The 18,482-nt window shown below is 39.0% G+C and overlaps 1 protein-coding gene across 1 annotated transcript; it reads left to right on the forward strand.

Annotated features, from left to right (window-relative positions):
* The first annotated feature begins 5,508 nt into the window (after positions 1-5,508).
* Positions 5,509-6,648, forward strand: LOC138897707 (uncharacterized). The gene is made up of 3 exons (XM_070183714.1): positions 5,509-5,890; positions 6,051-6,229; positions 6,574-6,648. Exons 1-3 carry the CDS (start codon positions 5,509-5,511, stop codon positions 6,646-6,648), a joined length of 636 nt encoding a protein of 211 aa, XP_070039815.1.
* The last annotated feature ends 11,834 nt before the right edge of the window (positions 6,649-18,482 follow it).

Consider the following 18,482-nt stretch of genomic DNA (forward strand, 5'->3'; position numbering starts at 1 on the left):
TCCACTCGAGGTAGTATCCGGTCATTAAGGACCTCGTATTTATTCTTCTGTTGAGGATTATGTTATGCATATATACCTGTTTCGTTGCTTTTACCTGCTATCTATCATACCTGTTTACTTTTATTATACTTGATTTATTGGACCACTAGTAAGTGTCGATATCGACCCCTCGTCACTACATCTTTGGGATTAGGTTAGATACTTACTAGGTACATGTTTATTTACGTACTCATACTACACTTTTTGCATTGATTGTGCAGGTACTGAGTCAGGTATATTTTACTTGGGAACTTCATATTAAATATTTATTTTGACTATTTTACCCTTAATCATCCAACAAACTTTCACTTATTATATAATTATTAAAAAGAGTTGAACAAGCTCGGTAACAAAAAAAGATTTCTTTACAAAATATAAATAAGCCTAAAAAATTTAGCTAGGTTAGCCACTTTTTGGGTCGGCTCTTAGAGTTTAGCGAGTTTTTCAAATGCATTAGTAGGGCTGCTTATCGGGCAGATCGGACGGTTATTTACTCTTAACGGTTCGGCTTATCGGTTATCGGCTTTTAAATGTATTAATCGTATTAATTCGCTAGCCACCCGATAAGATATCGGGCAGATTGGTATCAGTTTAGCTATTATCGGGCGGTTAACGGGCCACCCGATAATTAAAAACCTGTTTGAACTGACTACTTTTATTATGGGACCGAGCTAAAATTAAATAAAAGGGCTACTGGAAACACCAAGTATAATGTTACAGTTCAGCTAGCTAGTTTGTTGGTCTTGTTCACAAAATGACAGAATCACAGTTCATAAAAGTTGTGTAGAACCTTGTGAATATTCTAGTTAACGAAGTATAATATTACACAGATAAATCGAATGAACAAGCAGACTAATCAACTGCAATCTAAATGATATAACTGTTAACGAAGGGTATAGAACCTTGTGAATATTCTAAGAAAATAATTATAGTAAAATCACATTAGTTTTGTGTCATAAGTTTAGTAACATATATATATATATATATATATATTCTTAACAGGTCAACGGATTATCCGTTAAAAAAATTGAATAATTTGCCCCCAAACCGATAAACCGTTAATAAAAAAATTTCAATATGTTCCCCATCCGTTAAACCGATAACCCGATACCAATAAGCCATTAAGCCACTTTTGCGGTTCGATTTTCAGTTTCGGTTCGGTTTTGAACACCCCTATGCATTAGCAAAGTAGCCACATGTCCGACTAAATTTATATTTTTGCCCCCAACTAAAATACGGAATACATACCGGAGGTTGAAGTATTGACAAGTGGAACCCTAGTAAATTATGTTGGAGTTCAAAATTTTGTTGATTGTTCAAACCCCATAAATAATTCATTGGGTCCAAATATTTATAAGTTTAAACCCCAGGAGCGATTTCTGATTAAAAATGATATTTGAATCTTTACTAGTGTAAACTGTCGGAATGATCCTGATTCTTGAATCTTTACTGGTGCAAACTCCGGGAACGATTCTTGGTTAAAGCTGCAGCAATATCTTCTATTTTGTCTGATTTTGGGAAAACATTTATTTATCGAAAAATGTTTGTTTTTGAGGGTATTCTATGCCAAGTACAATTTTGAATTGAATTTATTTGATTGACTCAAAATTTAAACGTAGTTACAAAAAATATTTCTTTATTTTTAAGATCACTACATATAGTTAGACAAATCTTTTTTGCACTTGTTGCAGATGAAGACTGCAACGCTGGCACTTGTTCTAGTTGGGTCGTTTATCATTGCTTTGTTATCAATTGATTCTGCCTTGTCTTACATGTTGGAATATTGATAAGTGTGAATTTTGACTACTTATTAGTACCTTCGTACTTTAATTTTAGTCCAAACATATAGATTTATAATCCCAAAACTAATGAAAGTGTGCAAATTACAGGAATGTTAGAGATTTGGACTCTAATAAAGAAATCTAACTAAAAAAGGAGTGTTCCGGCTCATAATGAAAGAAGGAGCGCAACAGACCAAAAGTGCGGGTCCGCATAAGTATTTGTGCGGCCGCAGAACATGGTCGCACTGACAAAAATTCAAAAAGTTCAGAGAGTGTGCAAAACGACCAAGACTGAAGCCTCGCCAGAAGTGCGGACCACACATAGAATTGTGCGGCCGCAGAAGCTGAAGTGCAGCTGCAGATCAAATTGTGCGGCTGCAGAATTCCTCTACCCGCAGACTCCAGCAAAGTGCGGACCGCACATAGAATTGTGCGGCCGCAGAACCTCTTGAAGGGCATTTTTGTTAGCGAATTTTGGGCCACTATAAATAGACGAGAATTATTTTTTTAGGTCAAATTTTGTAGTTTTCTTTAGCAGTAGCCGTTGTAGTTTACCACTTTGGGTAATTTGTGACCAATTTGGGTTAAAAACATAATAGTTTATCATTTTAATTTTATATTATGGATTTAATTAGTGTTTCTTCTTTATTTTCTTCCATTTCTACTATGACTAGCTAGATATTTACTAGAGTTGTGACCCAACCCTAGTTTGTAAACCTTATGGGTAATTAATTAAATGCTTTTTTATGATTGAGTATTTGTTATTTAGCCTTGTTCATGCTATAATTTTAGAATTAATAATTACAAATATTGATTCATGCCTTTTTGACTTAGTATTTACTTGAGAAAGAGTGAACAATAGGGGTTGCTCTGATGGTAAGCAACCTCCACTTCCAACCAAGAGGTTATGAGTTCGAGTCACCCCAAAAGCAAGGTGGGGAGTTCTTGGAGGGAAGGATGCCGAGGGTCTATTGGAAACAGCCTCTCTACCTCATGGTAGGGGTAAGGTCTGCGTACACACTACCCTCCCCAGACCCCATTAGTGGGATTATACTTGGTTGTTGTTGTTGTTATTGTTGTTGTTGTATTTACTTGAGAAAGAGATACGTAGTCTAGAAAAACTTGGCTAATAAGAAATTGGGCCAGTTAAGGCTATGGCTAGCCTAATTAAAGGGTTTAAGCTAGAGATAGGGAAAATCCGACTTTAGCTCATATCAACTATTTGGTTTGATACCCATTTGAGCTTGAGAAAGCCAAATTGGGCAAGACCACTCTATAACCGAGAGGTATTGAGTGGGTAATTTAGAGTTGAGAGCTATAATATACCCCAATCACCAAAAAATGTATTAACGTAATTAACCCATTTGGCTAACACCTAGGTGAAGGTTACATCCCTAGGCCTTTTATCTATTTGAAAACAACCCAAAATAATTAATCAACTTCTAGTTTCACTTCTCTAGTTAGCCATTGATAGTATAGTTTATAGAAGTAATTTGCAAAACCAACTTGTTTGGAAGTGTATTTAAGCTATTTCTTCTACACGCATCAAGTGTACACTCTAGCACCCATTCTTAGCTCCTTGAGGAAATCGACTCCGACTCATAGTTTGGTACTATTCTTCTAACGATCTCTTCCACTCATTGTTGACTGTGGATTGGGAGTGGATCAATTTTTGGCGTCATTATCGGGGAGCTTAAAACGGTGTTAGCTATATATTTGAGTGTGTTTTTGGAATATCTTCTTTCCCTTCCGTGTTACTAACTTGTTTAAGAAATTTTAGGTACAATCATGGCAAACAATGAGCTCGAAAATCTGCTTTTGGGGGATTTGGACAGCGAGGAGGAGCAAACCTATGAGGTACCCAAGAGCCACAAGCTAATCGGAGAGGCTGGGTACCACAAGACAACGTGCCCGTTCCACCCCCACCTCCACCACGAGCGGCTTAACATCGGATATTGCGCAATGAAGGTTATACTAATGCAATAGTCCCTCCCCGTATTAGGGCAGGCAACTTTCAAATCACCAATGTGATGCTCACACTACTTGAGCAACGGGGCTTCTTCACCGGTGCACCAACTCAAAATTCGTACAAACATTTGAAGGGCTTTGTGGATACATATTGGGGGAGCAAGCAAACTAATATTTCCGAGGATGCATTGAGGCTAAGGTTTTTTCCCTTCTCTCTATGGGGGGAAGTTGTAGATTGGTTGGAACATTTGCCGAACCATTCGATTCATACTTGGGATGAGTTGGCGGCCACGTTCATTGCTAAGTATTTCTCTCCCAAGCACATGGCTATACTTCGAGATGAGATCTTGGCATTCAAACAAGAGTCGAATGAACCACTACACAAAATTTGGGAGCGCTATAGAATAATGGTTAAGGAATGTCCCAACAACAATATGACGGAAAACATTACTAAGTATTTCTCTCCCAAGCACATGGCTACACTTCGAGATGAGATCTTGGCATTCAAACAAGAGTCGAATGAACCACTACACAAAATTTGGGAGCGCTATCGAATAATGGTTAAGGAATGTCCCAACAACAATATGACGGAAAACATGTTGCAACAAACCTTTTATTGTGGGATTAACACAACCAACCAATGTGTAGTGAATCAACAAGCCGGTGGAAACTTTATGACTACTCCTTATGTGGAGGCGTGTGACATCCTAGATGAGATGGTGGAGACGTCATCGACTTGGCAATCTCGGGTCAATGTCCTACAAGGTGATCCAAATATGATTTATCTCCATAAAGAATTGCAATACCATGGGCAAGCCATTGCCGAGTTGACCACTAACATGACTCGACTAGCAAAGGCCCAACTAAATCAAGTGCAAGCCTCTAAGCAAATTCATGCTATGGAGGGAGTGAATGTTTCGGTGAACAAGAAGAGGACCAAGGGTGCACAAATGCAAACCCAAGTGGAGAATTATGTGCAAGATGATGGAGGTTTTGATCAAGATGATTCTTATAATGAGCAAAAGGAATAAGTGCAATATGTGAACAATTTTCAAGGGCAAAGAAACAACTTCCAAGGCCCAAACCAACATCAATTGCGACCACAAAACAATTATGGCAATTGGAGTTCCAATAATTAAAGGAGTTTGTATAACAACAACAATCCAGGAAATTGGAGTGGAAACAACCAAGAAAATTGGGGAGGCAACAACCAAGGTGGTTAGGGTAATAATCAAGGCAACCGGGGGTCGGGTTTTCAAAAAACCCTGGTGTATCAACAATCGAGCAACCTACCTCCTTATCCTTCCCATGGTTCAAGTTCTTCAAACAATGATATGGGACATATTGAGAATATGTTCAAGAAAATGATAGAGAAGAATGCCGATTCAGATTCCCAACTTGCCTCACACAACACATCAATCCTAAATCTAGAAGTTTAAATGGGGCAAATCTCTCAAGTTCTAAATTCTCGTCCTAAGGGTGCACTACCAAGTGACACGATGGTGAACCCAAAGGGTGGTAATAATATGAGGCATGCTATGATGGTTATCACAATAAGTGAAAGAGGCGGGAATGCTCCAACCTCAAGTGAAAGGCAACTTGTCGATGATGACCAAGTGATGCAAGAAGAAGAGATCCCAAACAATGTTGTCCAAATGAGGAAGTTTGGATTGATATTGATGATAGCGTGGAAGACACTCAAGAGAAGGTGAACCCATCTATGGAATACATCATTGCCATACTGGAATTGGTAGTGCAAAAGGCAAAGGCGCCATTGCCTAAGACTCCGCCTCCATACACTCAAAGAATCGCCAAGCAAAATAGTGAGAATCAATTCAAGAAGTTCATTCAAATGATGAAGAGTCTTTCAATCAATGTTCTATTGGTAGAAGATTTGGAACAAATACCCGGTTATACAAAGTTTATGAAAGATCTTATGATAAAAAAATGGTCGATGAATTTTGAAACTATCAAAGTCACTCATCAAGTAAGTGAAATTGTTCATCCAACGGCTCCTAATTTGGATGATCTCGGTGCTTTCATGATTCCTTGTACAATTGGAAGTGCCGAGTTTGCTAAAGTTCTTTGTGATCTTGGGGCGAGTATAAATATGATGCCCTATTCGGTTTTCAAGACTTTGGGGATTGGGAAACCAAGACCCACTTCTATGAGATTGCAAATGGCCGACCGTACCATGAAAAGGTTGTTGGGTGTGATTGAAGATGTTTTTGGTCCGGGTTGATAAATTCATTCTTCCGGCAGATTTTGTCACTCTAGATTTTGAAGTTGATTATGAAGTGTCGATCATTCTTGGGAGATCTTTCCTTGCTACGGGTAAGGCTCTTTGTGATGTAAAAGCCGTAGAACTCACTTTACGGGTTGGTGATGAAAAAGTGGTATTCCGTGTGTGTAAGTCCATGCGACAACCAAATAGCAATGAGGTATGTTCTTTTGTGGACTTGGTGACCGATGTTATTGTTGATGATACATGTGCTACTATCAATTTTGGTGATATGTTGGAGTCCGTTTTGCTCAATTTTGATGATGACGATATAGATGGTTTCATGGAATGCGTGAACTCTTTGCAAGGAATGGGTCGTACAACTATGTACCCCAAAAATTATCTTTGGATCTTGAAAATAGGAAGACTACTCCTACAAAACCTTCTATTGAAGAGCCACCTACTTTGGAGTTGAATCCATTGCCTTCACACCTTCGGTATGTATTTCTTGGCCCTTGTTCTACTTTACCGGTTATTATTTCCTCTTGTTTGACTAACGTGCAGGTTGACTCCACATTAGCAGTGTTACAAAAGAGGAAAAGGGCTATTGGGTGGACCTTGGCAGATATTCGGGTATAAGCCCCGCCTTTTACATGTATTAGATCAAGTTGGAGGATAGTTCTAAACCATCTATTGAACATCAAAGAAGACTCAATGAGGCTATGCAAGAAGTTTTCAAGAAGGATATTATCAAGTGGTTGGATGATGGGGTTGTCTACCCCATATCCGATAGTTCATGGACCTCTCCAATTCAATGTGTCCCAAAGAAGGGGGGCATGAAGGTAGTTACTAATGATAAGAATGAATTGGTTCCTACAAGAATAGTGACCGGTTGGAGGGTGTGTATGGATTATCGCAAGCTCAACAAAGTAACAAGGAAGGATCACTTTTCACTTCCTTTCTTAGATTAAATGCTCGATAGATTGGCTGGGGGTACTTTCTATTATTTTCTTGATGGGTGATGACGTCCACAACACACCTCGATAAGAGATATGATACGGTCGTATACAATATAAATTACCCAACTATGAGCCGGGGTCGAATCCACAGGGAGTTATAAGGCGTGTTAGGAGTATATATGTCACGACCCAAAATCCCACTAGTCGTGATGGCACCTAACCCAACCTGTTAGGTAAGCCAATTTCCAACTATCCAATTCCAATGAAATTAATTAAAAGAAAATATCTAAAACCGATACATCTCCCCAAGAACTGGTAGTACAAATCATGAGCTTCTAAGAATAGAGTATACAAAGCGAAAATGAAATAAATACATAGTCTGTTTGAATATTACATAAAGAGAGCTTTTATAAATATAAGGCTACCCTGAACAAGAGGAAGCTACAACAGGAACACAGGTACATCTTCAAGTCCCGCAACCATCGAGCACAGCAACAACAACAGCCAACATCTGCACGTAATGTGCAAAAGTGTAGTATCAGTACAACCGACCCCATGTACTGAGTAAGTAACAAACCTAGCCGTAGGTTGAAAGTAGTGACGAGCTTCTACCACGGTCGGGTCCACAACCAATAGTACACAACAATCCATAACAACATAAAGCAAATAATATCATAAATAACTCAGGGATAAAATACTCAGCCAAATAATGATTTCAAAAATTATAGTTCTTCCTTCCAAATATCTCAGTGAAAACCCAAATCTTTTGCCGAAGTTTCCAATAATATAAATAGTTTGAAAACAATAAATTTCTCCCAAAATCTTGTCAATAATAAATAAGATGTTTCATTTTCCTTTCCGGATAACCCGTGCAAAACAAATGCATCACTATGCCCATCTGTCAAAAATGTGTGAGAAATCATGAATGATGTGATGTTGTACAGCATGAGGAAAAATACATCTCTATGCATGTATGTCATGTGTGCATGCCAATGCGATGCAACTCAATGATAAAATCATAAACAGCCCCTCGGGAAGAACATCACTCATATACAACCCTTCGGGCAAAAAAAACCTCACAGTCACTTGTGCCACTCGGGCATACCTCACAATCACTCTTGCCACTCGGGCATACCTCACAATCACTCATGCCTCCCAGTCACACAGCACTCGGCACTCGGCACTCGCACTCAGTAGGTACCTGCGCTCACTGGGGGTGTGTACAGACTCCGGAGGGGATCCTTCATCCCAAGCGCTATATCAAGCCAAATCATGGCATAAATCACTCAGGTATGCTGCAGGCGGGCAGCCCCGATCCACACTCATCCTCACAAATCAGGCCCTCGGCCGATATCAAATATGTTACGGCGTGCAGCCCGATCCCATGAATATGCAACATGCTGTGGCGTGCAGCCCGATCCCATAAATATGCAACATGCTGCGGCGTGCAGCCCGATCCCATAAATATGCAATATAAAATCAGGCCCTCGGCCTCACTCAGTCATAAACCTCTCAAGCCACTCGGGCATCTCAATAAAACAGGGCATTCGGCCCAAAACATTTATATGCATCAAAATAGAGTCATAAAACTGAGTTATGATATGCAATGAAATGAATATGACTAAGTATGAGTTTTCAATTTAACACAATAATTCACATCAATATGACCTCTGTGGGTCCCAATAATACTGGCATATAGTCTCAACATGATTTGTAATATGCTTTTCAGCTCAATTTCTTTAACACATAAAACCGCATGGAAAATACCAAGGTTATTTAACTATAGCATTCCACATAAACAATTATGTCACAATTTCTATAGTGCACGGCCACACGCCTGTCACCTAGCATGTGCGTCACCTCCCAACAATTCACGAAATACATATATTTAGGGTTCATACCCTCAACTCCAAGATTAGAAGAGTTACTTACCTCAATCCAAGCAAATTCTTTATTCCAATAAACCTTTTCCTCGTGATTCGGCCTCCGAACACCTCGAATCTTAGTCAAAATAATTCGATACAATCAACACAAGGTATAAGAATCAATTCCATATGAAAATGCTAATTTTTCATAAAAATCCGAAATTTAGCTCAAAAATAGCCCATGGGGCCCACATCTCGGAACCCAACAAAAGTTAAAAAATCTGAACACCCGTTCCGATACGAGTCCAACCATACAAAAATTATCAAATTCCGACATTGGATTGACCTTCAAATCTTCATTTTATATTTTTGGAAGATTTTGTAAAAATCTGATTTTTCTTCCATAAATTCATGGATTCATGATGTAAATGAATATGGAATCATGAAATATAATCAATATAGGATAAGGAACACTTACCCCAATGTTTTCAAATGAAAATCTCCCAAAAATCGCCTAAACCGAGCTCCCCAACTCTATTTTTGACAAAAATGGTCAAACACCCCGTTTATAGAGCCTCTGGTGTTTTTGAGCGTCACAGGTAGCGTGGGGCGCTGCCTGTGGCGCAGTTTCCAGTACCCAAAATTTCCCAGCGCCAGGGCTAGCGCCCCACGCTACCCTGGGAGCTCGCGGCGACGGGAAATCTCCTCCGATACGGAAATGGGCATAACTCTCTCATACGATGTCTGAATTCAATAATTCTTTTTGCTATGGCTCCGTAATTTCAATACGGATCTAATACTTCAATCAAAACTGAATTTGGAGCTCATTTGCTTAATGTGATACCACATATTCTTGAAGAATCGACATCAAAACATAGAAAATCAATCCGGAATGAACTCAAATTTTGTGCACAAGTCATAATACCTCGTAGGAAGTTATTCAAGACTTCAAATAGTTGAAAGGAGAGTAATTACTCAAAATGACAAGTCGGGTCATTGCATTCTCCCCCACTTAAACATACGTTCGTCCTCGAACGTGCTAAGAGTTGTTTCCAAGCCATCAAATTACTGTTCCATCTTACCACACACGTACTCGGGGGTGAACCCATGTCACCCTATCCCACATAGGCTTGACTACACAATGCAACTGAAAATCATTAATTTAACCTTAGCCCATAAACCTTGGAATTTAATTTCCAACCTTTAGAATTTCTTTCAAGATGCGAATCTTACATTTATACACTTTATGAGTTTGAACAAGCTGTATCAAGCCATAACTATCACCACAGATATAATCAACCAACATATTATACAACTCGCTTGCTCGTAGCACTATTCCCGATCACAGTAATTACTCCAAACCAACCAAGTACTATTATAAAACCTCATATCAAGCCAAACCTTATCCCAAAACCTTCGTACACTGTTGATAATAAAATAAACACGCGAAATAAACAAGTCACGGAGCTCTCTCGCCCAACCAGAACCATAATCGCTTTTTGAGATGACTTTCAATATTATCCTCCCTAACATACCGTAATCAAACATGATAGTACCCATTCGAGGTCCAATGACCTTATATTACTAAACACAACTATTTCCACAGAGATGCCACACCAATATAACTCAGAGCCACAACTCATGCTATCTGTACACCAATACGCAACAATTCAAATGTACTCAGTCATGAAAAATGACTCAAATGAGAGAACTGCCCCGCAATATTAATAAGTACCGCCACAATGAAATGCTGAAAATTCATCATATCCCGTAGAACCATCACATGATTCTAACACAAGGTTCATACCTTAGCATAGCTCCGCTGCAATGTGTGTCCCCATCCAAACGTTGGTCCATATAATATACCCCGAGCCACCCTGCTCAAAATCAATAACCACGGAGAGGCAAATGACAAAAATGCCACACAAAACTTGAAAGAACATAACCATTACGCAATCGATCATGCAATACTCAAATACTCATCACGCTCAAATTCCACTATAAAACTCAAATAGGACCGCACCATCTGTGCACATAACCAATGAATCACAACTCCTCGTAGCATGAAGGAGCAACTCACAGATCATCTGAGAACACGAATAAGCTCAACATCAACCGAATGACACATCCCTCAATAATAGCAGTATGGAGCCAACCATTCTGGCTCAGTGTAGAATACACATCTTAATTGGGCCTACCAATAGACCGTCAAATCAACTCGATTTACCCACAATTAGATAAAAATTCTTCCGAAACTCCATAATGACTGAATCATAACACATTCTATCATCTGGCCAGCTCCGACCACAACTTCACTGTCCATAACCATGAAACAATCCGCTCTTGAGAACTCCCAATCTCCAAATCCATAGAACACACGAATCACCATATTTGATTCCATCTCCACCGCCCGAATGTCTAACACCTCTCTAATATAAGATCATCCCACGAGACATACTTTAAAAATTCTTCCGTGCCACTTGTCAAAATTTGAATATCAGCATTCTATCAACAGTGTGAGTACCGCAATACCAATTTATATATCCGTAAGTTAAAATACAGTGCACCTTCTGAAGTCCGCCCCCTTCTCATATAACATCAAGTAGTAATAGTATTCATCTAGACATCGAAAACTGTTCATGCCTCTAAGAATTTATGACCTCCCTTTTAAGGCTAAACTGTGACCTTGCACATGCCAACCTTAATCACACACAACTCACCGCATCTATTATGCCATCATGTGACAAGCACAAGAATCCCATTATAAACTTTGAGTCACCAATAATTTACATACCCTTTTAGTTAGAAACCTTTCTCTTGCTTCTTTCCAGGAGGAAATCACAATACATAACACGTTCTCCACACCGGTAGAAACCATCAAGAATTCTTTGGAATCCATTTGCACAACCAAGCCACATAGGTCGCAAGGTCCAGGTGTATTGCCACAAAGCACCTGTAGAAAACTCTCACATCATAAGCACCCAAAGAACCGATCATATCCATTACCATACTGATCCAACCTACTACCCAGTTGTCCTATTTTCTCCGGGTCCCTTCCGAATTTTTCTTTAGATTGATACTTCTTCTTGCTAAATTACTATGATCTTTAACCACGACTTACCCTACAAACCTTAGCATAGAACCACAACGCTCTACAGTCCATATACAACTGTATTTTTTTTTTCTTAAGCACCTTCAAAAATATCACAATTATAATACTCACTCTTAGAATACCTTGTGTGAATTTGAAATTGTTCTTCTTACCTTCCTTATACAAAAATGTAGAATCCTTAGTTATATAGAATTTTCGCAAGTCCAGGCACCATCAGACGCAAATCTCGGATTTTGTCCATACACAAGTCCGGAAATATTTTCAATTGCTAAATATAATTCTCAAACCCACTGGAATTTTCTCGGGAGTCACCCACTTTGCTCAAATCTAATTGCACCGCCCAAATGGGCCAAAAGACATGTGCCCCATTAGCACCACAGCACTCAAAGAAGTAACTCTACTTTAACACCACATATCAAATTCATACTCCGTGCGCACTACATCATTCCCCAATAACAACTTTCTCATCCCGCGAATTTCATTTACTCATACGTGCAATATAATCCTTATCCAGGAATTTTCTTATTCGAGTCATACTCGATCTCAACTTCTGCAAGTCATAGCTAACCCATAAGTATGCCTCAGACCAAAATTAAAATTTAACACCTAACCATGAAATTAAATTGTCAATTGTAGACTCCCCCACTTGGCTCAAAGCCATAGATTAAAATATTTCATAACTCACAATACCAATACTCTCTTACTGCCATAATGCCACAGTCAGTCCAACGAAACTTCTTCCCAAGTTCATACAATGCCAACCATAAAAATACCTCAATCATCCGCTAAGCTCGTATTCATCATCTTAACACACAAGTCAACTTTCTCAACCATATTCAGATTCAAATCTCCACTCATACACCCCATCATTAGAAAAGAACTCTCTACTCACATCATAAGGAATACTCCTACGTAGATTACTCCGCAGGGGATAATTCACCTACTTAGCCTCAATCTGGTATCTTGTTATACCCTTTCGCATTCACAATTACTATGCAATCACTTAGTCTATCTGAGTCCAAACTCATTAACCAGACGTGAGAATTTAGTTTTACCCCAAAATTTAACAATGTGAAAGATCCATCAAAACATTCATACTAGAGACTGTACGCCACATCAATTCGAAAATCAAGCACCCAATGGCCTTTCCTTCACATTGTCTTAACACATCCCTCACTTATATCATACTCATCACAAAGCCATTCCACCGCTCATCGAGCCACAACTTCCACTCATAGGGATATTACCGGACATATGAGTCCAAATGTACAGGTTACAACTGAGCTACCGAGCCTAAGCTGTGGTCTAAACCTGGCCTCAAGTCCTCCAGACTGGCCCATCACCAAAACATAGAATACATATCTCGAACCTCATTCATAGAATCACAAGCCGACGATGCACAGCTGATACCGAGCGCTCATGTACGCATACGAATACGTGGAAGGAATTCAAAGAGTTATATTTCAAGTTGAATCAATTCCGCCCGATAAGGAAAGAAAGATGGGAAATTATCCTAAATGCCTTGTAGCCTCTCGAAGATAAGTATGGACGCCATCATACCGATCCGCAAGACTCTACTAGACACTTGCTCATGACTTGTAGAACCTATGAACCTAGAGCTCTAATACCAACTTGTCACGACCCAAAATCCCACTAGTCGTGATGGCACCTAACCCAACCTGTTAGGTAAGCCAATTTCCAACTATCCAATTCCAATGAAATTAATTAAAAGAAAATATCTAAAACCGATACATCTCCCCAAGAACTGGTAGTACAAATCATGAGCTTCTAAGAATAGAGTATACAAAGCGAAAATAAAATAAATACATAGTCTGTTTGAATATTACATAAAGAGAGCTTTTATAAATCTAAGGCTACCCTGAACAAGAGGCAGCTACAACAGGAACGCAGGTACATCTTCAAGTCCCGCAACTATCGAGCACAGCAACAACAACAGCCAACATCTGCACGTAATGTGCAGAAGTGTAGTATCAGTACAACCGACCCCATGTACTGAGTAAGTAACAAACCTAGCCGTAGGTTGAAAGTAGTGACGAGCTTCTACCAAGGTCGGGTCCACAACCAATAGTACACAATAATCCATAACAACATAAAGCAAATAATACCATAAATAACTCAGGGATAAAATACTCAGCCAAATAATGATTTCAAAAATTATAGTTCTTCCTTCCAAATATCTCAGTGAAAACCCAAATCTTTTGCCGAAGTTTCCAATAATATAAATAGTTTGAAAATAATAAATTTCTCCCAAAATCTTGTCAATAATAAATAAGATGTTTCATTTTCCTTTCCGGATAACCCGTGCAAAACAAATGCATCACTATGCCCATCTGTCAAAAATATGTGAGAAATCATGAATGATGTGATGTTGTACAGCATGAGGAAAAATACATCTCTATGCATGTATGTCATGTGTGCATGCCAATGCGATGCAACTCAATGATAAAATCATAAACAGCCCCTCGGGCAGAACATCACTCATATACAGCCCCTCGTGCAAAATAAACCTCACAGTCACTCGTGCCACTCGGGCATACCTTACAATTACTCTTGCCACTCGGGTATACCTCACAATCACTCTTGCCACTCGGGCATACCTCACAATCACTCATGCCTCCCAGTCACTCAGCACTCGGCACTCGGCACTCGCACTCAGTACGTACCTGCGCTCACTGGGGGTGTGTACAGACTCCGGAGGGGATCCTTCATCCCAAGCGCTATATCAAGCCAAATCATGGCATAAATCACTCAGGTATGCTGCAGGCGGGCAGCCCCGATCCACACTCATCCTCACAAATCAGGCCCTCGACCGATATCAAACATGATGCGGCATGCAGCCCGATCCCATGAATATGCAACATGCTGCGGCGTGCAGCCCGATCCCATAAATATGCAACATGCTGTGGCGTGCAGCCCGATCCCATAAATATGCAATATAAAATCAGGCCCTCGGCCTCACTCAGTCATAAACCTCTCAAGCCACTCGGGCATCTCAATAAAATAGGGCATTCGGCCCAAAACATTTGTATGCATCAAAATAGAGTCATAAAACTGAGTTATGATATGCAATGAAATGAATATGACTGAGTATGAGTTTTCAATTTAACACAATAATTCATATCAATATGACCTCTGTGGGTCCCAATAATACTGGCACATAGTCTCAACATGAATTGTAATATGCTTTTCAGCTCAATTTCTTTAACACATAAAACCGCATGGAAAATACCAAGGTTATTTAACTATAACATTCCACATAAACAATTATGTCACAATTTCTATAGTGCACGCCCACACGCCCGTCACCTAGCATGTGCGTCACCTCCCAACAATTCACAAAATACATATATTCAGGGTTCATACCCTCAACTCCAAGATTAGAAGAGTTACTTACCTCAATCCAAGCAAATTCTTTATTCCAATAAACCTTTTCCTCGTGATTCGGCCTCCGAACGCCTCGAATCTTAGTCAAAATAATTCGATACAATTAACACGAGGTATAGGAATTAATTCCATATAAAAATGCTAATGTTTCATAAAAATCCGAAATTTAGCTCAAAAATAGCCCATGGGGCCCACATCTCGAAACCCGACAAAAGTTACAAAATCTGAACACCCGTTCCGATACGAGTCCAACCATACAAAAATTATCAAATTCCGACATCGAATTGACCTTCAAATCTTCATTTTATATTTTTGGAAGATTTTGTAAAAAGCTGATTTTTCTTCCATAAATTCATGGATTCATGATGTAAATGAATATGGAATCATGAAATATAATCAATATAGCATAAGGAACACTTACCCTAATGTTTTTCCATGAAAATCTCCCAAAAATCGCCTAAACCGAGCTCCCCAACTCTATTTTTGTCAAAAATGGTCAAAAAACTCGTTTATAGAGCCTCTGGTGTTTTTGAGCGTCACAGGTAGCGTGGGGCGCTGCCTGTGGCGCAGTTTCCAGTACCTAAAAATTCTCAGCGCCAGGGCTAGCGCCCCACGCTACCCTGGGCGCTCGCGGCGACGGGAAATCTCCTCCGATACGGAAATGGGCATAACTCTCTCATACGATGTCCGAATTCAATGATTCTTTTTGCTATGGCTCCGTAATTTCAATACGGATCTAATACTTGAATCAAAACTGAATTTGGAGCTCATTTGCTTAAAGTGATACCACATATTCCTGAAGAATCGACATCGAAACATAGAAAATCAATCCGGAATGAACTCAAATTTTGTGCACAAGTCATAATACCTCGTAGGAAGTTATTCAAGACTTCAAATAGTTGAAAGGAGAGTAATTACTCAAAATGACAAGTTAGTTCATTACAATATACTTGAAGAAAGCGAATGGATTAACTAAATTTGCACTTCCACAATGAGTTTTGATTTCTACTTCTACTATTACTCTAAAAATTATAAGCAAAGTAAAAGAAACGAGAAATGAACGATTGTTTTTGGTATTTTTCCAAATACTTTAAAAGCCTAGGGATGTGACCATAACCTAGGTGTTCGCCTAATGGGTTAAATATATTAATACTTATTTTGTTGATTGGGGTGTATTATAGCTCTCAACTCTACATTACCCACTCAATACCTTTCGGTCAGAGAGTGATTTTACCCAATTTGACTTTCCCAAGTCTAAATGGGTATCAAACAAAATAGTTGATATGAGCTCAAGTCGGGTTCTTACTATCTCTAGCTTGAACCCTTTAATTAGGCCAATCAAACTCTCAATTAGCCCAATTCCTTGTTAACCAAGTTATCCTAGACTAGGTCCCTCTTTCTCAAGTAGAGACTAAGTCAAAAAGGCATGAATCAATGTTTGCAACCGTTAATTCTAAAATTGAAGCATGGACTAATCTAAATAATCAACACTCAATCATAAACAAGCATTAAATTAAATACCATAAGGTTTACACAGTAGGGTTGGGTCATAACCCTAGTAAGAATCTAGCTACTCATAATGGGAATTATAAAAAATAAAGAAGAAAAGCTAATGAAACTCATAATAAAAGATTAAAATGATAAAATGTAATGTTTAAACACTAAAATAATCACAAACTTCCTAAAATGGCAAAAGGTAACGGCTACAACAACTTTTTTCTTCAAAACTTGACCTAAAATTGTAAACTAGTCTATTTATAGTGGGCCAAACTTCGCTGACAAAAATGCCCCTCGGGAGGTTCTGCGGCTGCACAATTCCATGTTTGGTCCGCAGATTTCTTCAGTTGGCAGGAGATGGGATTCTGCAGCCGCACATTTCTGGATTGCGGTTGCAAAGCAATTTCTGCGGCCGCACAATTCTCATGTGGTCCGCACATCAGCAATTTCTGAGCTTTTCACACATCAGTTAGGACCCATAATTACCTACACTACTCATATATTATCAACAAAGAAACAAGTCAAATATTCATGCACATATAGTTCTAATGTGATATTTGAGCTTCAAGAATTGACTTTATTCATCAAGGACTCTTGTTCTATCATGTAGGCCATGGTGGACACCAAATTCTTCCTACTATACTTTCCATTTTCCATGTTCACTTAAGAAATTAGCACTCCATCCCAAGATTCATGAAAGGCTCACTCATCTCTCACAAGAGAATGTCACAAGTACGACTTCAAGTACCATAGGTTTACCCGTCATGTAGATTGCCACTAATGTAAGCTCACTCAGTTTGAAATCAAGTAGGACTTCTTTCGGGATGTAATGAGGGCTTTTGGGTTAGAGTAGGATACCGTATGGGTAAGTGGTTACACCTTTCCTTAAACACTCCATCTTTTATTTCTCGGCTCACAATTACCAATTCTTAGAAGCACTTTCTTTTCATTAGGGACTAGAGAGACTTAACATCACTCTTTCTTGATCATTCTATTCTTTTTATCCCTTTTTGATTTATCACTGTTTGGGATCATTTCCTCTTTGTTAATCCATCAACCCTTCCACTTATTCACGTTTTGTATTTTCTTTTTTGTTCTTTTCTTTTCTTGCCTTCTCTTTCATAGAGATAATTTCTTTTTTTCTTTTAGTGCCTTGATACCTTTTTCAAATTTCCCATCTCTCCCCAAACTTACGTTTTAAGCCATTTGTTTCACAAGAGTGTTAAGGAAAGTCTGAGTGCCAAGAGAGGGTCACGACAAAACGGGTAAAGGCTTATACATGGTTATTAAATGAGAAAGGCTAGAGGTTCAAAGGGGTTGACTAGGGATAACGACATTAGTTGGAAATAGAAAGCTCAAACGGGCCAAGGAAAGCCTACAATCACTTCTCAAACCAAGCAAAACTTAGGATTTTGCCTTGAAACACATTCGAGGCAAGTTCTAGACCTTTCACACAGATACTTGGACTAGCAACAATTCATCTCACCCCTCATGCAACTAGATTGTAAAAGAGGATAGAGTTGAGGGCCCACAACGACCACATTCAAGTTTAAATATCATTATGGTCCAATTAAACCACTCGATGATTCCTAAAGTCAACTCAAGAGTCACAAAGTCACTAACTAGAGCTATTTC

Source organism: Nicotiana tomentosiformis, chromosome 8 (genome assembly GCF_000390325.3).
Source record: "Nicotiana tomentosiformis chromosome 8, ASM39032v3, whole genome shotgun sequence".
Taxonomy (NCBI): Eukaryota; Viridiplantae; Streptophyta; class Magnoliopsida; order Solanales; family Solanaceae; genus Nicotiana; species Nicotiana tomentosiformis.